Source organism: Helicoverpa zea, chromosome 15, assembly GCF_022581195.2.
Source record: "Helicoverpa zea isolate HzStark_Cry1AcR chromosome 15, ilHelZeax1.1, whole genome shotgun sequence".
Taxonomy (NCBI): domain Eukaryota; kingdom Metazoa; phylum Arthropoda; class Insecta; order Lepidoptera; family Noctuidae; genus Helicoverpa; species Helicoverpa zea.
In genome coordinates this window covers 5264923-5288861 of record NC_061466.1, presented here as the reverse complement: position 1 = coordinate 5288861, position 23939 = coordinate 5264923, and the positions used below count along the sequence as shown (strand labels likewise).

Here is a 23939-nt window from a genome sequence, read left to right as displayed (position 1 = left end):
AATAAAAATGTTTATTGTTTGTCGAACAACCAATCTGATATTTATCACTGTCAATTACTTACTTATTTTTATTTTAGTTCGATATTATCTGCGGCCAATTTCATTTCTATTTTTGATGCTTCCTGGTTTTATAAAGCTTTTGGCATACCTACGAGCTTTTGTACTGTTCAAAATCACTCGTACCTAGTTATATTTAATCTGACACCTACTTTTATAAAGGCTTGTTTGGCCTCGAATGTCACACCAATTTAGGAACTACATTTCAGCGTGACAACATTTTATTACATATCGCGACTCTCCTTTATGAAATGCATTGACACATAAAATAAACTCCCTTTTTTCTAAACCAATATCTTGTAACTAATCTACCCCAAAAAATCCCTATGTATACTATAACCAAAATCCAAGAGCTATGACGTATCAAAGATTTCCTCCACTGTCAACAAAAAGTCTTTAATCTATGTTCATCATACCAACACCTTGTCTATTAACAGCATGAGTGTAACCTTCTTGGTGTGTAGGTCGGCGGGCGGGTCGGGCAGCGTCGGTGCGGAGGAGGCCAGTGACGGCAGCGACGCTGAGCGACCCCGCAGGGGGCATCACCTCCGTGTCCCAACACCGGCCCTTACACAGTAAGTATTATAGCCACGTCATCATTACCCCTTGACAGACTATAGGTGGATTCGTCATGACACGCCGCTGAGCGCTGTCTTCAGCTGCCCTCTTTTTATATCTTTGTATGTGGCTTTCAAAAGAGGAAGAATGCAAAGAGTATTCAACACGGAGAAAGGAAAGATAATCAACCTTTATGCCTGCGAGACTGCCCAGTTATAAGATTTAAAATATGAATACGTCGATTTTGAAAAACGAACACATTATTGGTGCATAAAATCTCGGATAATTCAACTAAGCATTAGAAGTGAGGCCCTAAACATAATTGAAATTAGGACCAAGCAAGACCTTTGGAAACATGTTCAATGAACAATTAACTTGCTATAAATAATATCGTGATAGGTTGTATGTACAAGATCGCTTTTAGTGATACGACGGTCTATTGTGTCACATATACTTTACTTAATTAAAATTAATGACAAAAATAACAATTAGAAAGGTGCAAATGAATGAAGGTTGTGAAAATTCCGATTTAGGTAGATCTAGACTTAGGTATGTACAGTCAGCACCAAAAGTCGATGAACAGAATCAATATGACAAAACACCGGTTCACAATAAAATGCCATAAGTTATAGTCGCAACTAGGAAACAAAATAGACTGTACACCAGAAACTTACAAAAGTCGTTAAACACGAGTATTTCAAAAGTATCTGTGCACTAGTATTCCTGAAGTCGCTGTACACCATCAATCCAAATGTCGCTGAACATCATTGTATCAAAAGTCACTAAACAGCAGTAAATACAAAATTAGGTTAACAAAGTATATTTTTAATGTTGCCGTGTGTTAATGTACTGCACTGCTACCTGCAAGACTGATGACTTTTTAAAATTATCAACGGAGGCTTTCTTACAGCTAGCACAATATGCTTGAACAGTTAGATCATTCAAATAAGAAATCAAAAACGGTATTTGCGTACCGTACTGTAATTGGACGACTGTGGACGTTCAACAGTAGTGCACAGTGACGTCACATCTCCAAGTAGGTTCCAAGTGTTGCAAATGCATTTCTTGATCTGAACACGCAAATACCTTTCGTGGCTGTTTCCGTCGTAGCTAATCGGCTGTGCAATCAATTTGCCACACATACAACATGCCAGCCAGGTTTCTTCCACCAGCCTTGAGTGCTAATCCATCATAAACGTGCTTTAGGAAAATGATCGTTTATTGTTGCTATCAATCCTGCGTGCTAAGGGTTTTCACCACTTCGCCTTAATGTGTTTGTCGGTATTCTGCCCGTTTCTCCACCGAATTTGTATGTTGTTGTCAAGATAGCAAGTTGATTTATTTACGTAGCTCCATATCTATTGTTTGACGCCTGAACAGGCTGTGCGAAGTTTTAGGAGTTTATTAACCAGTTCTAAGTTTCAAGTGCTGTTCAATTGAAAGTTGTGGCTATAAGTTTGCAAACACATAACTTTACCCCTAGTTGTTATAGACACCACGATTTATTCAGGGTAGTTCCAAGGTTTAATATATTTAGGAATTGTTCAGCTAGTTTTCCAAGACTCGCTTCAAAGGTGCTGTTTCTTGGGAAACAAATTAAAAGTATTAAAACAACTTGTTCTCTCAGAAGTCTTACATAAGTAGGCAATAAATCGCAATTCCGCGGTTCGCACAAAGCGATAAAAAACTATGTACTATTAAAAAAACTTTACGTAAACTCACATCAGTCATAATATAATTTAAACAAATACAGTACGTATTTACACATTTTCCCCCGTATCTTAAAACGTAAATATGAAATAGAAACCGTGGAGATAAGGACACAGCATTCATTTAGTTTCCAACCTGTTGTTATCGTTTTTAGATCGCTTAATGCATTTGTACGTGTAATTCTGCTAATTGAACGTGTCAAATGCTCACAAAATGTTTTTAAATCTATGGTGAGACGTGTACTGATAGAGTTTTTGTGTTATGTGATTGTGCAAATGGAAAAAAATGTACAGAAAACTGGTGTTCCGCGAACAGTACGATGGTCTTTGCGCAGAGAGAGCTTGCCGTTGGCTCAATTCAGACAGGCTTTCCTGAAAGGCAGGAGAAGTATATCCCCCGATAATTTCCCCTGGCGACGTCGGTAAGTTTAATCGAAATGATATCATAGTAACAACTAAAACAATAGAACGTTGCATGAGAAGTGGGCGTATCAAACCCCATTTGTTTTTATTCGATATTTAAATTCAATATTGTCTTTCTTTTCTGCCATTATAGTTCGGCCATTCAGAGAATGCGTTCCTGACACGTCGCGATTGAACTGACGACGTAACTTTGCAATGGCGTTGCAGTTACGATAAAAATATTTTTGCTGGTTGTTTACCGTTTTAACAATTGAGGAGCATTAAAACAACATTATTATATCAATAATCAATGAATGTTATAATTTTGTGCCAAACTGAGTGTCAAATAACTTGGTAAACAATATTTTTCTAAATCTATACTGCGCTATTACAAGGTTATGTCAGCGGTTTATATTTTGTAGTGCTGTGCTAAAAATAACAGGCAAGTATCGTAATCTGTTCTTATACAGTTATAATATAAAATAATACGTTTTGATTTTCTTTTTAAGAATTGGAAAATAATGGACTATAAGACTTAATTATAACGTTTATGAAATATAAAAATAAAACTATGACCAAACCGCATTTTTATACTTAGATTAAAAATGGTAACCCCAAATGGCGTTATGGGCCGCCATTTTGTGACGCTAAAACAGTCGTCCGTTGTCGTTTCGTGCGCATAGACCACGTTTTTCAAGTGTTTTCGATCTGTTTTTATTTGATTACCCGGCTTTTGTTAGACCGAGATATCAGGATTGATTCTGTTATTGATAATAATATAATTATACATGTAGGCGAAGATGATGATGAAGACACCACCTCCTCAAGCAAATCGGAGTCTGATTAATATTCTGTTCGCACATTCAATTCAATGTACTTGTAACAAAGAATAAATAAAACAATTTTATTATATGAATATTACCTTTTTTTGGTTTCCACTTAAATAACTAAAATATAAAACAAATGATTCCGCCAATTTAAAACGAAAATAATCTTAAAATAATGCGGCGGTTCATTTTGAAGGAACGGTAACGAACTCAGTGTTATGTTGTGCCCATCACTAGTCGTGACTAACTGATAGGTGTCAGGAACGCATTCTCTGAACGGCCGAAGTATAGTGTGTTATCCTTATGTCATGTTTTTTTACATTTTATTGTTATCTAACTACCTTTCATCTTGTCATGTCTCTAGGCTATATTCGTGGTTGGTAGCAATCGACTCGTCTCCATTAATTTCAATTGGTCGTAAGCATCTCTAACGTATTATCGTAATAGTAACTCAGGGTGATTGGCTTTTACTTGTAATGTTACCCATAAACTGGATTAACAATAGAATATTCATTATGTTTTCTATTTAATTGTTAAATTACATAAGTAATCCATATTTTTTATTTGTTTCATACTTCAACATTAAAACAAATGTAGATTGAACTGAGTATTTTCTCCTGAATTTCCTCAACGAAACCTTGAGTTCCTTGCATTGTTATCACGAAAACACATCGTGTGAACAAAACAATATAAGCTACATTGTAAATTGACATAACTCTTATCTTTCAGAGGGTATCAAACAATAATAAAGATTATCTAAATATAAACAACTTTGACTACTTTTGACCTCTTATGTAATAGTCAATATTAAAGGGTGCGTTAAACTGATACAGTCGATTGAGTGACCTAGTGGGTTTATCGATATGAACCGATTGGTCATCGATTTTTGTGGTCACGATTCTCGATTATAGCACGATGTGATCATGCACTGTCTATGACAGTGCCGATTTAGTATTTGCTGGGATTTATAATCACTAGCATGTTTCATGCTTTCATAAATAATAGGCATGATGACAAATTTTTAAATTCCTTTGTATGATGTAGGTATACGTCTATTTTATATGAAAAATTATTAATTTTAAGAAAATGCGAAGTTTTTTTATCAAATAATTGCATTTTTCTCTGTCCACTTTGAATCCGGCGCGAAAACGCTTGTCAGTGTCATGTCGTCACTTGTGACGTCACGACTGAAATTACAAGACGCAAGTAAACAACGCTCGTGCAATAATTCAGTTTTTTGTGTTATTAAATATGAATTCGAAAGTGCATAGGTGTTGTGGGGTCCCCCAGTGTAAGAACACATCCAAAACAACTCCTGATAAGTTATTTGTGTACGTTCCTCACAATAAAAAAATACGAAACAAGTGGCTTAAACTTGCAAGGCGAGATTCAAAAGCAATATTGCCCAGGGTACAACTTTTTTTTTTGTGAAGATTACTTTGATGTAAGTTATTACATAGTTCTCTAGATTCTAGCATAGTTTATAATGTAAATAACTATTTCGAGGTTAGGTTTCATCTCTCATTGTTTTTTGATTAAACTAGTATACTTACATGGAAGTTTTAACATTTCTAAATTCAGCTGAACAAAAATCTTTATTTGATGCCAAAAACTTTCCCAGCATTATGATATCAATTCTAGGCAAATTAGCGCTGTTTGCCTTGATAAATCCGGGCTCCATAACTCGTGTTATAAACAATTAATTAATTAAAAACAAAGATCGCAGTGGAAGTTCACAATAACGAAATGTGACGTTCGCGCGCTTTCGCGCGAGTTGTTTTGAGAAATGACGTCACGAGCTCTGATTGGTGTTCAAGATATCATGGCGGATTGCCTTATTTCGTAATTTTATTTTATAAAAATACATATTAATCACATTATTAACAAAGAAAACAATGCGCGTTTTATATTCCAAGCTTCAAGTTTAATTTAATAAATATATTATTTTAATGATTTTTGATTACTGTCATCATGCCTATTGTGTGAGAGATCAGAGGATTGGAGGTTGGGTTAAGATTCTTAAGTCTACTGATATACCTATTAAGCTAATTATGATGTGTCCAACCTGGTTGGGAAAACCCGTTAGATAGATGATTAGGCAAACATAGGTAGATTACTTTTCAAGTTAAAAACATATCTATTGAATATTAAAACAATGTGATATGACGTAATAGCGCCAATCTTCAAAATGTTGAACAAAGGTACATTTCTAAGAATATTATGTTTTGTGTCAAGCTCAAGGTGCATTGTTAAATAAAATAGATATACATATAGGTAAGCTAAATATTATTCGTTTTACTACGTCTGATTCCTAGGACCTATAAAAATATTATTCAAAAGTTGATATTGCAATTTGTGACAGCATTTTTTTCACATTGTTTCTAATAGGTACATAGAAGTAGGAAAAATATCGAATTGCTCCCTTGTTATATCAATGAGATTTTGAAATTGATTTTGGGACCTTCGTAAGTAATGAACTCTTCGATTGATAGACGAGGGAGATTTTAACAGAATCCTTCATGCGAAACTCGATTTAAGCACAAGAGAAACACAAAAGACAATTTATTTTGCAAATATGGCTACAATAATGCTGTAACATAAATGTTGAAAGTTTAGCCATATTTTACTAAAGGTTAATTGTACCTACGGTCTGTTCATGGCCACTTCAAGTTTAAGTTTAAAGAATAAATACTTTTTAGTTTATTTCACTGAATTAAATTACTCGTTTAACATTTGGAAAGAACCAGAGACATACTTAAATTAAGAAATAACAATAGTAGACGGAAGTATAGGAAAAATAAACTTTATTAATATTTCTATTGAGGGAAGTAATTTTTATTTTTTGTCATAATTACTTTCATAAAGAAACTAGGTTCTTATGCTGGCAGAAACATTCACAGACGTAAGTTAGGTACTACACTTTTATCACAATCAAAATGAATAGTTACTAAGCAACAAAAATATTAACTTCACTGTATCTTACTTAGGAACACAAATGCCTACATGTTAATTTATACTGATTTATACGTACCCATAGATAAAATGAATGTTGTTACTTCGTTCCATATCTATGTACGTGCCACTGGCAAAGTTTACGTTTTTGTCTTCATTTATTAAAGTAAATATTTTCATTTCATATCACTTCATTTATCTTTTTGTAAATATTACACAGATTCTGAGAAAAATCGCGTGAATGAGATATAATACGGCGAGATTATTAGAAGGTAAACAATAAAGTAATACTTAAAGTTGGTAACTATGTACACAATTAGTAGAAAGATAATGTAAGTTTAAAATCGGCGGTTTAAACTTTATTATTTTTGGAAGGTAAACCAATCAAAAACTAATTACGCCAACACGTCACCAATACTTTACTAAAGAAATCTGAATAATGATAGATATTAAAAAATCATCACGGTTTCTAAAATTAAACAGAGTTCAATATTGCAATATGAAATATTTGAGCCGATGACTAATCCTAAATGGGTAGGAAAGCATTTATTTGTACGTATAAATATTTATACGCAGTTACCATAACCAATCAATTCTATTTCATCACCAATGAGGTTGTGCGTCTAAGTTTAGATACATTCCTCAGATTCGGTTGCGATTTTGCTTAATCCAGTTACTTGGACAAGCCTAGAAATTCCACTAAACACAATTCCAGTAGCCACAATAGAAATTCATTGATGGGTGCTCCCACGCAGTTAACTACATAGTACTGTACTATTAATACTCTTTATTTATGCAAGTGACGTTTCCGAAATCTATTTTATTGTAGAGACAAAAGTAAGGCTGATTATATTGCGTCCACCCGGGTACTTTATGTATGTACCGTTGGGTAGTTATTTTCATGGAAAAACCAAAAATATTTTTCTCAATTTGTTACAAAACGTTTTCCTCGATTATTCAATGAATCTGTTAACTTTTTTTGCTGTTAACTTTAGCTGATTCATATTTCTCTGTATTTAAGTGACTCGCAATCTTCAGAAATTATCCTTGTCAATTGTATCATTCCAGGTATCATGCCTATTAGATTAAAGTAGGAATGGAACTTGCTTAATAGAAGAATATTCATAAAAAATAATAAAAACTACAAATGCAAAAATATTGTCAACAAAAGCGTACCGGTTCTATGATTCACAATGCATCATTGTCGTCTCTTCAGTCTCCTATAAATGTCCATTAGGCGGTCGTTTTATTGGATAACCCCGTCCTATTTCCAATAGGCACTCGCATTAAGGTGGGAACGCCTTCACGATAAGATGACCTACTGGTTAGCTGGAAACGAGGTTAAATTTCCTGTATTAGAAAAGAATTGCGTGCCGTATTGAACTAAGTTTGTGAAGAAATTTTCTCGGAAGATTGCGCCCTTTAGAATGCTTTCAATATTTGAGTAAGAAAGGCTGTTAGGACTGCAAATCCAGGGATCCTTGGAAGCCAAGTATAGCCTAGCTAAGCTTCGTCCGGCGCGAATTACACTTACATTATGTATGAGGTTTTTCCTCTTATGTAAGGTTTCCACTCCGATGCTTCCGCGAAGGTTAGATAACTTAATAATTATGTAGTAAAGCATTTTAATTATGTATTTAAAGATAATATGTAACGTTTATGGTCAACCTCGTTAGAACTATTTATTTTGAGTTCAGTTCTTACATTTCAGTTATTTTCAACTAATCTGGACAGTTCGTTACCCAGGGTTTAATTTTCCGTAGATAACTAGGTACTACTGCTGTTTTAAAACAAACATGTCGTCGTAGTAAAACTGCAGCAAACACTTGACCTAATATGGCGGCTGTAAGTGATTGAACTTTGCAGTGCATTAAGATAAGTCGACAGGCTTTTATGGTCTCCCCGTTGTTTTTATTGCGGACACTGAAAGTAATATAACCGTTCCTTATTGTCGTTGATCTTATTTTTACCTACTTCATTCGTGCAAAAATAAGAATCATGAAAAGTTCTTCTAGGTGAAGTAGCCGCAACAATTTATTCAGCAAATTACCTATAGGCAACTGACGCATTTATAACTCTACTGACATCTAAGGTTATTTTAATTTCAATTTAGCATTACATAAAAATAGAGGAAAACAACTTCCAGGCTTATCTTAGTAGGTGCAAACAGTAATAATCATACTTAAAAGGTTTATGTATGCTAATGTGGACTATAATTTGCGCAAGTGTCCAGCAGTAGGTAGCTATGTGTGGTTGACCAATTGACACTGCAGTCTGACCTTTTCAGTCAATAAATCCAAGTCAATTTAGTGAAATATCACCTTTTGTTCGCAATTTATGCGAGTACTTAGTTTTAATTTGGCTTCATTTGTTTGAATGGGGGTGAAGATGATGTTTTGGTCTTGCCTCTCTCTGAGGCTTGAACCACGCTCATGAAGAAAGTCTAATGTTATGGGGTGGTCTTGCTTTACATAATCATGTCTCCTGTGCTAATACATTTTGTTTAATTACAGAATGTTCGAAAAATCAAAGACTAGGATATATTAGAATGAAGCAGACACAAAATATGGTAACTAATGCCAATTACATGTCGAGGACATCAGATGTTTATCGAGCTAAACCTAATAGGGCATAAATACCTTCTGTTGATCCCTTAATCCTGCCAAATAACAAAGTTTCTCTATTATATGTGTAAGGCAAGGCTTCTGCGATATTAGGTCACTCTCCATAACGACAAGTCTACATTCTGCATGTCAACAAGCTCTATTTGGCACACAACATCAGGGGTTGACTTATAGCTTAGACCTAAGACGTTGCCAATATTTAGTTTATGTTAGGTGTAACAAAACAACTGCCTACGCTGAAATTATGGTTATAAAGTTTGTTAAGACATGCTTCGTTCAACATTAGAGTTTTGACGATTTGTTCACAACAATCGATTGACTATTGAACAACGAGAATCGATTGGTGGAGCTAAAAATACAGTTGTTGATAAAGGTGATGACCGATGAGCTGTTGAAACGATTACTGAACATGCTCCGAATATTAATATACCTTGATGATCTACTAATATTGTACCAATTTTACGAAGTATATGTGTTTCTTGATACTCTTTAAAGGAACTTGTGGATGCCATCAATTCGTTTACATACAAATTACCTCGCTTACCAGCGTTACTAAACCGCAAGACCGCCATATACCTCGCCAAGCGGAACCGATGCACTTACCTCATTATCATTTTAACTGTTGGTCGCCCCTAGAAAATATACTAACAGAGATTAAATTAATTAAGGTAGTTTACTAAGTAATGAATTGTTCTTGGCCTCAAGGTAAACTGCACGCGTTGTGTTTATCCGGCATGAAAGAAATTCTTAATTTGAAAGTGCCTATAGTGACGTAAGTAGACTGTCGCCATAGTGTTTTTGCCAAGTGACGTAGCGACACTCCCTCGCACGTGTGCCAAATATTCTGAACGTCACATTCACCTGCCTCATGTCGGTATTAATTCCTGAATGGCGTAGAACTATTTAATCTGGTTAAGATTTGCCTTAGACTGAGGGTTACATCACTAGTTTACAGCTGTATTTTTTTCTCGTGTCCGTAATTGTCGGGCGTTTTATAATCTACGTAACATCGTTATGCCTATGCCGTGATCATAGTATAACTTAGTTATGACGAGAATATTATCTTCTTTGTGTAAGTGGTGAAGACGTAAGCCCTTCTACTATATGCGGTTTAAACGTAACCATCCATTTCATCTAATGCAAATTTTATTTTAATCAAGATCGAAACGTTTTGAATAGAGTTATCAAAACTCATAAAAGTCTAGTATAAAAATCTAGCAAAAACACTGCAAACATGTTGATTTAACAAATACCTATGGAAACGTAAACCTTTTCCGATCTAATCCCAACGTTATGAGTTTCACGTGCCTTCGAAACAGCGGCAATACTTTACCAAAGAATCTACGTATAGTTTACAGAATTACCGATTCACAAAATTCATGTAATACGTTGTTTTTTGTTCAATACAAGCCAGATTTCTCAGTTAATAGGTTTATGGCTGACCTAAATGCGTCAGAATTTGTTAGGAGCCTAATAGCAGGTATTGGAAGAATCTTCGAGAATTTTAGACTAACCGCTGACGTTTCATGGAATATTTAGTCGAATTTACCTGTGTTCTTTTAGACATAGACAAGACTTGTTTTTGTTTAATCGGAGTATTTGATCTTCTTTCTAGTGAAACAGTTTTTTTTTTTAATAAATTAAGTACTTTACCATCTTCCTATGCGGTACAGATGTTTTGTTTTTCATTTGAAATTAGAAATGCTAAATAGAGTTGCCGTGTTATACATATGTTGACGACATAATACCAGTAGGTTCATGTTTTGTTTACAAACTTACACAGTGGATTGTAAACAACTAGTAGGTACCTAATTCTGAAAAGATGACAGTGAAAATAGATTAAAAAAAAAATAGTAATAACGTTTGTTAAAGACGTTTGATAAACCGGATCGAAAAGGATGATTCGTTTAAAATGAATTTTAATAACACCAATCAATCCTACTTATATTATAAATGTTAAAGTTTGTGAGAATGTATGGATGTATGTTTGTTATTCAATCACGCAAAAACCGCTGGACCGATTTGATTGAAATTTGGTATATAGATAGGTGATACCCTGGATTAACACATAGGCTACTTTTTATTAACACACCAAGCGGGCGAAGCCGCTGGCGGAAGCTAGTAATATTATAATAGTAGCTAAATCATACCCAATATAAGTTCCGGGTACACTCTGATTCATCCTTCAATACGGCTAAGAAAGTGACCTATATATTCGTATAAAACGACCTGTGTTTACAGATTACACCAATAAATCTGCAGTTTATTGAACTTAAGACGTTAAAAGAGCTTTGAACAGTCTTCGATCATCCATTGTTTTCAGCTCTCGGTATCCGAGTTCCGTCAACAATCTATCAAAATTATCGATGATCGCGATTTTTCCTGGATCTTGTTTTTCGCAAGCGTTTATAACAAACAAGGGAAAATAATCCCCTGGGAACTATATTTAGCTATGACAGATGTTCTAGGAAGCCTGTACTTTGATGCTGAGATCCTTATTTCGCGTCGTCAGCGCAGTCCAGTAAATATTGTGCACTTGCGTGGATTGTTTACACATTCTTAATGGAAGGAGTGTCGATTATAAATTACATTATTCTTGGGAGACGCTTCTTTATTTAGCTCTAATTTCATATTAATTTGCTTCGTTTTTTTACCATAGCAAATATTTATAACATAAATAAGTTTGTAGGTAATCAAAATTGAGTTTTCTCTTGCCCGCAGCTAATGGCATCATGTTGTTCGGTCAAGGAAAACTTCAAATGATTTCGAATATGAAATCTTATCTAAACATACATAAAACATTGGCTCCATACAAGTTAATTATGTCAAATCCCTATAGTAAGAAAAACACAAGATAGACTTAGGAATGACCAATAAAATGTAGGTACCTATTGCTAATTCGAGCTTGTATGAGAGAACGTAACACTAAGTAATTCGCTAACACTGAGTTATTAGAGACTGCTACCTAATATATTGCTTCTTATTACGCGCTGGTAAGACTAAATTGGGTTTAACGTCAGCTGAACATTTAGTCAATAATGCTAGGTATGCTCAATGATACTTAAATGATTTGATGACGAAATGTGTGGTAAGATTTTCAGAGGATTGAAAACAAAAATGGTTACAAAAAATTACGAGCTACTAATTAAACGATAACATTGTTTCTACTTACCTACTTATATTTTCCTATCCCGATAAACGTCAAACAACGTTTGGTTTTCCCGTTTCCTAGGTGATTCCTGTTAGCACCGGATTATATCGATCGTAAACTAACCTGTTTGCGTTCTTGTCGCACTTATGAATATCTGAATTGCCTATTCAGAATTGCTTTACATAAAGCTGTTATAAAGCGATAAATACTTCATTTACTGGAGATTAGAGGCAGTCTACAAAAAATGCGATACTTATACTTGCGTATGTACAAGAAACGAAGGACGGGCATAAGAGACTCCCCGATGACTGAAGGACGCGGACATAAATGTTTATGTAGAAATGTAGATCACACCAAGTTGATCTTGATTTCTCATTGATGAAGATGATGACAGGCGTCATTATACCTACTTAACTAACAACCGCAGGCATCTTTCTTTTCAATCTCGAAGATGTATGACAGAGAGAGGGATCTTATGATGATAGAGGATTATGTTAATCTGTGCACCTTTTTCAATAAAGCTATAGTCGTGTAGGTAAGTGCTTATCTTGAGAAAGGGACCAAAAATTAGGATGCGCATAATAGGTAAGTAGGTTCCATTTCAAGAACTGTTCCAAAAGTGTCTACTTCAGAGATAGCGATAAAATATTGGTTCTTTATGGGCAGTCGTCGAGAAACTTTTATACAAGGGCCATGAAATCAACAGCAATATAAAATTTTATAACCTACCAATGAAGAACCACCAAAAATAACTGACTTAGTTACATGTTTATCTCAATTCTCGGTTTGTTTGCTACAGATCCATTAGGTACATAGTTATATTTTATTTATTTTTTCCTGTTTTCAAGAAATCGTGCCTTTAATTCGTTTACAAACTCGATCAGAACACTAATGTTATAATACTTGCTTTTACTTGAGTAATGGCAATGGAATATACGGTTGGAAAACATGGAGGTCACTAACTGGACTAACCTTAAATGGACGAGAGGGCATTCATTTGAAAGAGTTTGAATGACAAACTGCGAATCTCAAATGATAATCCATCATAGCCTTGTCATTCCATAAAGAGGGCAGATGCAGTCAAACAACTTAGAGTAGGTGTACTGCAAACTTTTATGTAGGTCGATAGTTTGTTTGAGCTCATAAATCACTATGAAGATGAATGTTAGCACGCATATTACAAAGATTCTGAAAACTTTGTTAAGAATCAAGATTTTCTTTAAAAAAAGTATTGGCAACCAGGTCAACTGTCGGCCGATTGTTTAGCAACGTAATACATGATTAAAAGGAACCAATTGAACTTAGCACTGTCCACCTCGAATTGTCTGGACGCCAGAATATAACCATAAAGACTGGCAATAAAGAGTTTTTATGACCTAGAAAAAAATAATGGATTTTGCAATATAACCCCTCTGCTCGACAAGGTTTTTACATATGACTTTACCGTTGATTCGGCGGGATATTTTGAATCGCGACATGGAAGTCAAGAATTTGTATTAACTTTCAACACATGAATTCTAAGTCCGTAATGCCTGATCAAAAGTATTTTAACTATAACTTTAGAGCTCACTTATTTGACAACAACGTGCGAAGGTGTCAGTTAATTCAGAAATAGATAATAATTACGGTGTTTCTAAGCTATCGAAAAGTTAGGCATTACAAATTTGGTGAAAACTTACCAATAAATAATCGCATCACTTTCTCAAACACAACACAAACGTCATATTTATAACATTTTCAATCCGTTGCAACAGATTTCGTGCACTTATTTATGTTTCATAACTAAAAAAACATAAAATACACAATAAAAATTAACGGTTTACAAGATCAAAGTCACAGACAAGAAGTAGAGTTTGGAATAGAGTTTTTTTTTCAATCATCGGTGTGCATTCGATACCTAAGTCGGTTATATTTATTATAAATAATCGAATACCAATTTTATATACATTTTTTAATAGCAACTTATTTCAATTTTATTTCTTGATTTTAAATTATACGTTCAATTTGTTTATGTTGTTAAGAAAAAAAAAATATAAAAGTTTTATGAAAGTTTTTAGCATTACATTTTAATATTATTTATTTTGGTGTTGCGTCATTCGTAATAATTTAAACTTTGATTGAATTTTATTATTACGTAATTTTAATTTATTCTTATGTTATTTCTCAATAATTCTAAGATTTTTGTTTCGGCGGAGGGTAAGCCTGGGGCCCGTTTCTCCTAATTTTACTTAAGCAACTTACGATTCACATTCGACTGCGATCCAATCCCGACTCGATTACGATTGAAGCGTATGTGGCATTCCGCTATTTTTTCTTTGAAATAAACGTTTCTATCCTTTTCTGTCATTCATAGTGAATCTTTTCTGCAAATGATTTACGAATGATTGTAGAGCACACTACCGTATAGACCAAAATCACCAAAATAGCAGACCAATCGCAAACCAATCGAATGTCATTGGAATACGATTGGTCTTATATTAGTAGCAGAATGCCCGATACGGTTAAAACTGCTATTGCGATCATATTGCGATTCGATTTCTATTCAATTTTGACATTATTAACTTAAGAGAATCGGGCCCCTGGTGTTCTGAAATATAATGCAATTTGTATCTACCAAAGTCATGTACTTATTTGATAATGAGAAACAATAATAATCGCGGGGACCGATCGGGGTCTAAACCGAGCTTACCGGTGACATTGATGTTCGGGACCGATCGGGGTCCGCTACGGATTTGACGGATAATAGTGAAATCCGACTCGAAAAGGCTTGTCTGCCTAACTTTGGAGATTGAATCTAAATTGATCAGTAATTTTTCTACGGGCAGGCTGGGAACTGGGAATAATGAATATTATGACGTAGGTAACTAGACCTTAATTGGTGACGGTTAAAATATGATTAGGTACCTACATAGGTACACAAAATAACAATTGTTATCAGGCTAGTTACATACGTGGTTTTGCCCAATCACAAACATTTTCCTAGACTACTATATTACCTATCTACAGGTTACCTATTATAAAAGTATAATCTCGTGTTCTTCGCCGGTTTTCAAGGTCTCAATCAATCAAAAGTACGACAGGTAAAATTGGAATTCAACAAGATTTCTATCCAACCCATGTCAAATCGATTCTCTATAATTTATTTTCGCCACATTAAAAAGTATCCATTGTTTTTTGGCTCGCCTCGGTGTAACTAAGGTATTAAAAGAAATTGGTATTGTAGCGTTTACGAGGTTCCAGATAAAAATAAAAATCCTTAATTAAGATCGAAGCAATAAAGATTTACTTGAAATGCATTTAGTAACGACATTTTCAGCATTTTAAGTGAGTTTGCTTCCCGTAACCCTGACAATCCCACATTCGCTTTGTTTTCCCGGTATTGATCCAACCGGACCGTCACGCAATGGGATATTATATATTTCAATGTTCTTTACTGATTTACTTATTTTCCTTTCGGTATAGGATTAGATAATAATGGTAACTGAAGGTTTCAAAGCGATTATTTGCGGTGTGGCTCATACTCTGCCGTGTACAGACCTATTTGTGTAGTGTAGATGCAAGCAACATCTTTCTTAATGCTTGAAGTTGCTTTTCTTTGTGATGATAAGACGCAGCTCGACTAGGCAACCCTTAGGTCTTTTCCTCTTAAACATACCTACCTACGTATTGCGATTATCTACTTACTACTTAGCCTCTTGCCAGTGTGGTAATTGAGCATAGGAATTTTCCTTCACGTCGATCTGTTGAATCCGTCTCAGCAGGGTCACAGAATTACATAAATTGTGTCGTTTTTGTATGATCATTATGGCAGCTTAGGTAGGACGCTGATGACGCTGTCTCATTTTTCTCTTGAAACACCCAACAATAAGAAATATTTGAATTATGATCTGTATAATATATGTCTGAGTAAGGGATATGATATGAGTGTCTATTTATTGAGGAATTATATTATGTGGGTTGTAATTCCAATTTAATAACACAACGTAATACTTGCCGTGAAAAAATTGGCACTTGTCAGGTGCCATACAAAACGACGTCACATTCTTCATTCATTGTGCCGCGGCGCACATTTTGTGAGTCGCCGCGTGGACGCTAGGCTGAGTGGGGGCGGCCAAACCGGTGTCAGTTCGCAAACAGCCGAGGCCGTGCAAGATTGTGTTTCCGAACGCAACACGACGTACGGGCGGTTACCGAACGTGAAAGAAATGTCAGTTTACCCCGATATTTTTCGGCGGCCTACATAAATCCTTCGATTTTTCGAACTATTGTGATTTCGTAATTATAAAAGGACATTGAAATTGTGAATTTTAATTGATTAATATATAATTCCGTGGTGTGCAGCGTGTGATTTACGATTTTATTACAAAGTTATCGATGTTAATGTGTTTTAGTAACCCAGTTGCGTACACCATAACAAAATAAGTTTATATCGAAATTCAGAGAAGTCTGAACTGTTTTCGTGTTAGAAAATGTCCGGTGACTCGCTTTCCTAGCAAATTAAAGTTGGTGTAACGAATCGTTGACTGCTGTGACCTTATTCGAGTGGATTACGTTTATCGAATATTAGTTATGACCTTCTAGATGAAGGAGTCGTATCCTGATGAAATTATGCTCTGTTTCGTCCAAGGATTTGGTGAGAGTGAGCGTGGGTTTAATAAGAACCGTGAGTTTGACGGCAATGTGTCAGAGGCTGCTCTGAAGTACAAGAAGCAAGGTAAACGCGTATCTCTGCAGTTGGAGGAAGGGGAGATTGACGATCCTGTTGAGTTAAGGTCTAAGAAGTCGCAAGGACTTGTGACTGGCAAGTCATTGAGGCTGTCATCAGGTACGCGCCTCCCGGAGGTGAAAAGAAGCTTGAGTGACCGCTTCTCAGTCATCACCGATGCAGGAGGGAAGAGGCCAGCGAAAGGTCTCTTGACCATACGGAAGACTTGGTAATTATTTTGTAATATTTTCATAATGTAGTCTTGTGGAAGTGTTGATCACCACATCTAGTGATTTTTAAGTAATTTCTTGCATAATATTCATTTTGACAAGCGCTACGAAGGAGATTGATTTTGAGATCCAAATATTCACATTAGCATTGAGATTATACTCATCAGTAGATGACCACTTTTATTTGATGTCATCTTCAAATTAAGATTTAAGAGCAGCTTGACCCTAGTATAACTAAGAATGTACCCTAGTATAACTAGTGTAACTAAGAATGTCATGATAAGAAGATCCACGGCACAAACCTTTGGAAGGTATGTTAATTGTACTACCTAAAGTTACAGGATGTAAGTTTGTAAAAGTCTAAATTGATTGCTAGTAAGTAATATAGCGTGTACTATTAGATAAGACCGTTATCATTAAATCATATTTATGTATTAAGTAACTGTTATCAATCTCTATTACATATTAAATAAATAAATAAAAAATAATCTTGATACTTAAAAATAATTGACTGAACTAAATAAAACTAAATATATTTCAGAATGCCACCAATTTTGATAACAATAAGTTTTATTTTAGATTAGCTGTTTTCTTTTCTTACATTCTTTAAATTACTATGATAGCTTAACTATAAACAGTCATGAATGAGTGTAAGCAACCCTTTGTAATTAAAACTACATTACTAAATACAAATAGAAAGCAATTTCTATTATTAGATCAGTTATTTTTATACAAATTCTTATAGAAGTGCCACTTAAAGAATGTCTCAATGAATTCATTCTTTCATTTCTCGGGTAAATTAAATTCCTCTGTTCAGCTGATTGGTGTAAATATTTAACTAATTGAGAAGGTAAAGCAAACATTTTTATGTAATGTTGAACAATTACTTAAGTAAAGTTACTTGTAAAACATCTGAACATTCTAAGGTTTTAAAAATTTGATCCTACAAATAGAATTATTCTCAATTCTATCGACAATAATTCAACTTTTGACTGCGGAATTTTTTTACAGACATGGTAAACTTGATTTTTAATTAATTATTAAGTAGAAACTGAACACAATGTTTTATTGAGATTTGTGGAATTGTACTTAATTATTTGAAATATTGCTTTCTGTTAACTAAATAGAGTAGGTGTCAGCTAAAAAAAGTCATGTTTCACTGACATAAAAAAACAAAATGAATAAAGACTTGAAGACATATAACACATTATAACTAAACTAATCAATATAAACGGTTACATTTATTCAACTTTTGTTAGCAGGGTAGTTAATGGAACAAAGGGTGGGCCCTGTCACGTTCAGGGCCAAGAGCAAACCTTTTTAAACGTTCATGACTTTTACTTTCCAATATGACAAATGGCTCATAACTGTTTATTTAATGTTTATATTTTGTTTTACTTAGCCTTGACTAATGACTATTTATACATACATTTAATTAATCAGCGTAGGTATGTGTCATATGATTGTTGTTTGTTTTTGTCCTACATTATATGAAAGGTACATTAAAATCATAATACTCAGACATTTATGTCTTGCGGTGAGGTTTAAATATGTAGTTATAATCAAACTTTTTATAAATATTGTAGAAATCAATAATATCTATTATTTTGATTTAAGTAGGAAGTTAATAAATTCCTAAGCACAGCTATGCTGATATAAAACAAATAAAATTATCAGAATCATAAGATTAGCAAGTATCAAGATTGTTTTGTGTAGTTTGTTATCTGTTTGAACACTAACTGATAAGATAGAAATCGATACACCATAAGAAAACTTAAGATTATGAACACCTGCTAGATAACAAAAATTGGATTTAACTATAATTTTTCATGAAGCACGTGTTTCCACCATATCCGAGGATATTGTCTTGCATATCAAGATAAAATAAATCTACATACCTGCCTAAAATTACAACCAACTCAATCAGTATGACTAAACCAGGAGAAAAGATGGTGCAATCGTTTTATGTAAGAAAAACACTTTGACAGTCTCAGATATAAAAAAGGTGTTCAGAAAACGTGGTTCCATGAAGTACATATGACTAAGTTCGAAATAAATTATCACAAAAAAACGGATCTCAAAAAGCACAATACGCTTATGACTGTACTCGTATATCCGGCAAAAATAAGCGCATGAATATTTTTATTACCCAAAACCGGGACTGAAGCCCATAAAAGGTGTATTTTGGTATCGTCTAATTACGTGCAAACACGGGTACAGTGTCGCAACTTTATGATAGATTCTTACCATGTGCCGGCGACCTAGTTCGAACGGCGATACCAAAATAACCGGTACGTTAAGGCCAAGACAAATTGTTTCATAAACGCACAGCTACGCGATTCTGGATAACTTGACGCATCAAAGTAAACTAATGTATCGTCATTTACTAAGCCCTTGTCTTAATCTATTTTCGATTCCAGTTAAACGTACCGTTTTAACTGAAATAGTTTGAGGTTGACGTAAATAATGATTACGCAGAGTTAAACCAGCAATTTATTTTTAGTCTTACGGTTTCGTTGGATACATCTATCGTAGTAAGAAAATAAAAAATCGTAAATATTCACATGGCGGTTGTAGTTGCTCATGTCATTGCGCAAGAGTCCGGTCAGGCTGCTATGGTCAGCTCTAGTTGGCAAACTTTCTCTACTTACGCGCAAATTGCGTTGAATGACTCCTATGAATCCTATGACTCAATTTTATCAAGCAAAAGAAAATCTTGTTTTGACGTAGCGTACCCGTTTCATTATGTACGATTGATTCCTCCATATAACACACGACTTTAATCGAACATCAATTAGTTAATTCGGACAGCAATGATGAGAATATACGATCTCAGTTAATGCCGTTACTGTCTGAAATATTTGGTTTTCGAATCAAAACAACCCAGTAACATCAATCTTTTTTCATTTTGAGCGACTTTTATCGTTTACCCAAAATATAAACTTTCTAATGTAGTTTTTGTTGAAAGAAACTTTTCGTAAGGTTCCTTTCGAGATGGTCTGTGCTAAACAACCTTTGTCAGTTGGTAGTGTCGGATATTAATTCATGACCCATAAGGATGATGTCATCGTATTTGTCGCTGCAGAATAAAAGGAAGCACCTAATTTATCGAGCGTGGCCTCTTTGGCTAGTAGTTATGATATCTCTATAGTTCTATTTGGTTATTAAGCGATTTAACCTGTCGAAATGGCAATTATTTTGAAAAAGAATCGAATAGAAAACGGTAATAAACTGTGGAATTTAATCTTGATATTTAAAAAAGACTAGGCTTGCCTTTAAATGGTGTGAACGTTCTTAATATGTTTTTGCAGCTTGCTCGATATTCGGACCACCAGCAAAGTATCTTGAACGTGTGTTGAACAAAACAAACTTGTATTAATTTCGGTAACTAGCCTATCATGTCAAATTTTTAGATGCCAATCATTCAAGTAATGAATGTAGGCGTCATTGACAACACTAGCACTGGGAAAGTACAAAATTCTCTTTGCTCAGGAAAACCCAATCAGATTCTCGCTCGACACAACACCTCTAGGTCCGGTTGTGTCTTAAAATATATGAGACGAAAATCACCTCAATCGCTATATTGCTTTATCCTCAAAGCTATTGTTTAAAGTTTTTGAAGTATGAATCACAAAAGGATGTCCTATAGCAACAGTCAAATTGCGTAGATGAGGGTTATTGTTTCCAAGTTATTTCTAAATCCATTTTCTACAGTTGGATTTTACTTCTTTTATTTAACTGCTCAATTGTAATATTGAAGGTGCTGAAAATAAAAACACAATAAGTAATTATTGTGAAAGGAAAACAATTCAATTGTTCGTCAATGTTATGGCCTCCAGAGTTTTCCATTAAGTTATAGTCATATAATCCTGTTACAAAAATTCTATTTAAAAAACTGAAATAAGAATTACTTAATTGAATTAAAATTGTGAGGTTTCGCTTTAACCTTGTTTAGTAAAATGTTCACGAATATTTAAAGAGCTTCTTAAACGGATTGTTTAGAACATTTCACACCGTTTTGTATAGTTTATTTTAGCTTCGTTGTAAACCGGACCTAGCTTACCTTACTTTTTGCTTATAAAAAATATTATGAAATGATTAGATTTTCTTGTTTGATGTTGAAAATGGCTGTGGTCCAATCTAAGCTAGCGATATTTTTTGCAATTTCTTGAATTATTTTTGTCCAATTATTTATCAATTGGCCTAGTAGTTATATAGTAGAGTCCTGACATCGCTAGTTACAGCTAACTACATAGATATCACTGAAAAAATTGATATATAATATGGGTGTCATTACCTCGAGTTTCATTACAAATTAATGTTACAACTATCAATCGTCGATTGCGACAATCTTCAATTTAATATAGTTGTTATGTGGAGTCAAGCGTGACATCTATCGTGCAAGGATCGCGCGACGTTAGTCATCGGTCGTCGCCATATTATGACGTATCCACACCAAATTTCATCATACGTGACCATTTTCTTAGAGAATATGAAGCCAGTGCCAAGGCCATCGTAGAAATACGTGACTAAACATCCTACTGAATTAAACATAAGTATGTCGCGCCGTGGCTCTTTGATGTGGCGTTACTACTGAAATTGGTCGGCTGTGACAATTTTCGTTATATATTGTTTCCTCTTATAGAGTTGGTCTACGTCGAGTATGGAAGTTGGCGCCTTGCCAACGGTTGCTCTCTCGATTCGTGATATACGAGTAACGGGCTTGCTCAGGGACTTGTCTATTTACTTATCTTCTTTCCCTTCTATTAAAGGGATGTCTTTAAATAATTCCAACATTGGTTAGCTATGAGCATTTGAAGATAAATTCTACCTGGTATAACCCATACTTTTTCAGTGTTCTCAAAACATTAATAGTATTCAATAAATCTGTTTAGTGTATAAGAATTCGTGTTGATCGTTGTCTGGACGTTAACTATGTAATTTTATGAGCTCGCCAGTAGCGAAATTACCGGACGTTAACCGCGAGTGCGTAAAACAAGAATTACGGTCTCGTGTGGTGAACATTGGAAAATTCTATTGTTTTTTTTTTTTATATAATAAGTCTTGAACTTGTTAGGGTGTTGATTGCTTTCTTATGTTGACAAACCACGAGGTCCTCAACTGATAACCGAGCTTGGAACAGCCGTGTGTCATGGAAATTTTGTTAAAGACACGTGCGATATCATGCATCTCCGTATCATCATCGATAAAAATATAATAAAAGTTGGATTTTGTTTTAAAATACAAGTCGAAGATTAGATAGAAATTGACATTAGCGTATCTAGTGGTGGTAGATAACCATTTTGTACAGTTCCTTTCTCTGATCCTGAGTATTCGCTACCAATTTAAAATATGCAGTTCCTGCGATGTTTGTAATACAGGGAAAGAATGAGATCACGTATTTAGAAGTCGCAATATAAGATCCATAAGAGGATGCAAGCAGCTAAAATCTCCGTGAATATGCTTATTCTATTTCAAATTGGCTTCTGCTCCTTTTGAAAACCTTTCAGTTCAGGCAATTTCTATGATGAAAGACTAAATCCAGTTTTATAGCTGTTTAAAAATACACACAGATATACCAAAGCGATAACTTTGATTACTATGAAGTGATTGTTTTCAATTCGCATTGTTTATACCTACTCTCGTCAGAGCAAATACAAATGCAGTCGATGCGCGATATGGACCACTTGAAATAGCCAGCGGTAATAAAGTAGCTGTATTAGAAATGGAAGATGAGTATACTATCATTTATGACCGCCATTAGTACACCATTACCTTCGATTGGGCCTTAACACTTGTAACGGTGATGGATTGTAAACACTTGCTTGAACACGCATTTTCTGTACCTTCAATTTGTGCCTTCGACGCCATCTTTATAAGCACGTGCAAAGATAGTCTGACATTGACTTCACAACTGGGGCCCGATTCTCCTAATTTTACTTAAGCGACCTTCGATTGACGTTCGACTCGATTCGACTGAGATCCAATCCCGACTCGATTACGATTGAAGCGTATGTGGCATTCCGCTATTTTTTCTTTGAAATAAGCCTTTTTATCCTTTTCTGTCATTCAATAATGAATCATTTTGTCTGCAAATGATTTACGATTGCAAAATGATTGTACAGCAAACTACCGTATAGACCAAAATCATCAAAATAGCAGACCAATCGCACACCAATCAAATGTCAATCGAATACGATTGGTCTTTTATTAGTAGCAGAATGCCCGATATGGTTAAAACTGCTATTACGATCATATTGCGATTCGATTTCTATTCGATTTTGACATTATTAACTTAGGAGAATCGGGGCCGTTGTGGAAATCGATAACATTGAGACAGACGAGACGATAAGTCGCGTAGGATATGTTGCGAAAGACGCCAGAGACGGTTTAGTATCCTCAAGTGATGAGAGAGGCGTGCCCCGCTGTCAAGAATTCACGTTTTTTTCTTCTATTTTCTGCAGGCTTAGAGATAAGTCGAAGATATGAACACGGAATCGTTTCGATAAGTTGCCTGTATCGATTGACTTCACATTCAATCCTTCGATGAAATTGTTTTCTCGTCTGAATCTTTATTGACTGATGCTTTCTAGGTGGCAATTGTTTTCCGATATCCCAGGAACCCAATGTTTCAAATGCTATTAGTTATTAGAATAGAAATTAGTTTTGGTTGAGTTTCATTGGAACTGGTATATGTGTTTCATCAAAGCCAGTGTTGCACGAT

General features: G+C 34.7%; 1 protein-coding gene across 2 annotated transcripts in view; it reads left to right on the top strand.

Moving 5' to 3' along the window:
• Positions 1-23939, top strand: part of LOC124636784 — a 64514-nt gene that overhangs the window by 11432 nt on the left and 29143 nt on the right. Inside the window, exon 4 of one of the 2 annotated variants that reach the window (XM_047172929.1) lies at positions 522-632. In XM_047172929.1, the coding sequence (XP_047028885.1) occupies positions 522-632 (111 nt within the window). Of the gene's footprint in view, positions 1-521; positions 633-15842; positions 17215-23939 lie in introns of those variants that run through there. The other variant, XM_047172930.1, reaches the window with a different exon arrangement.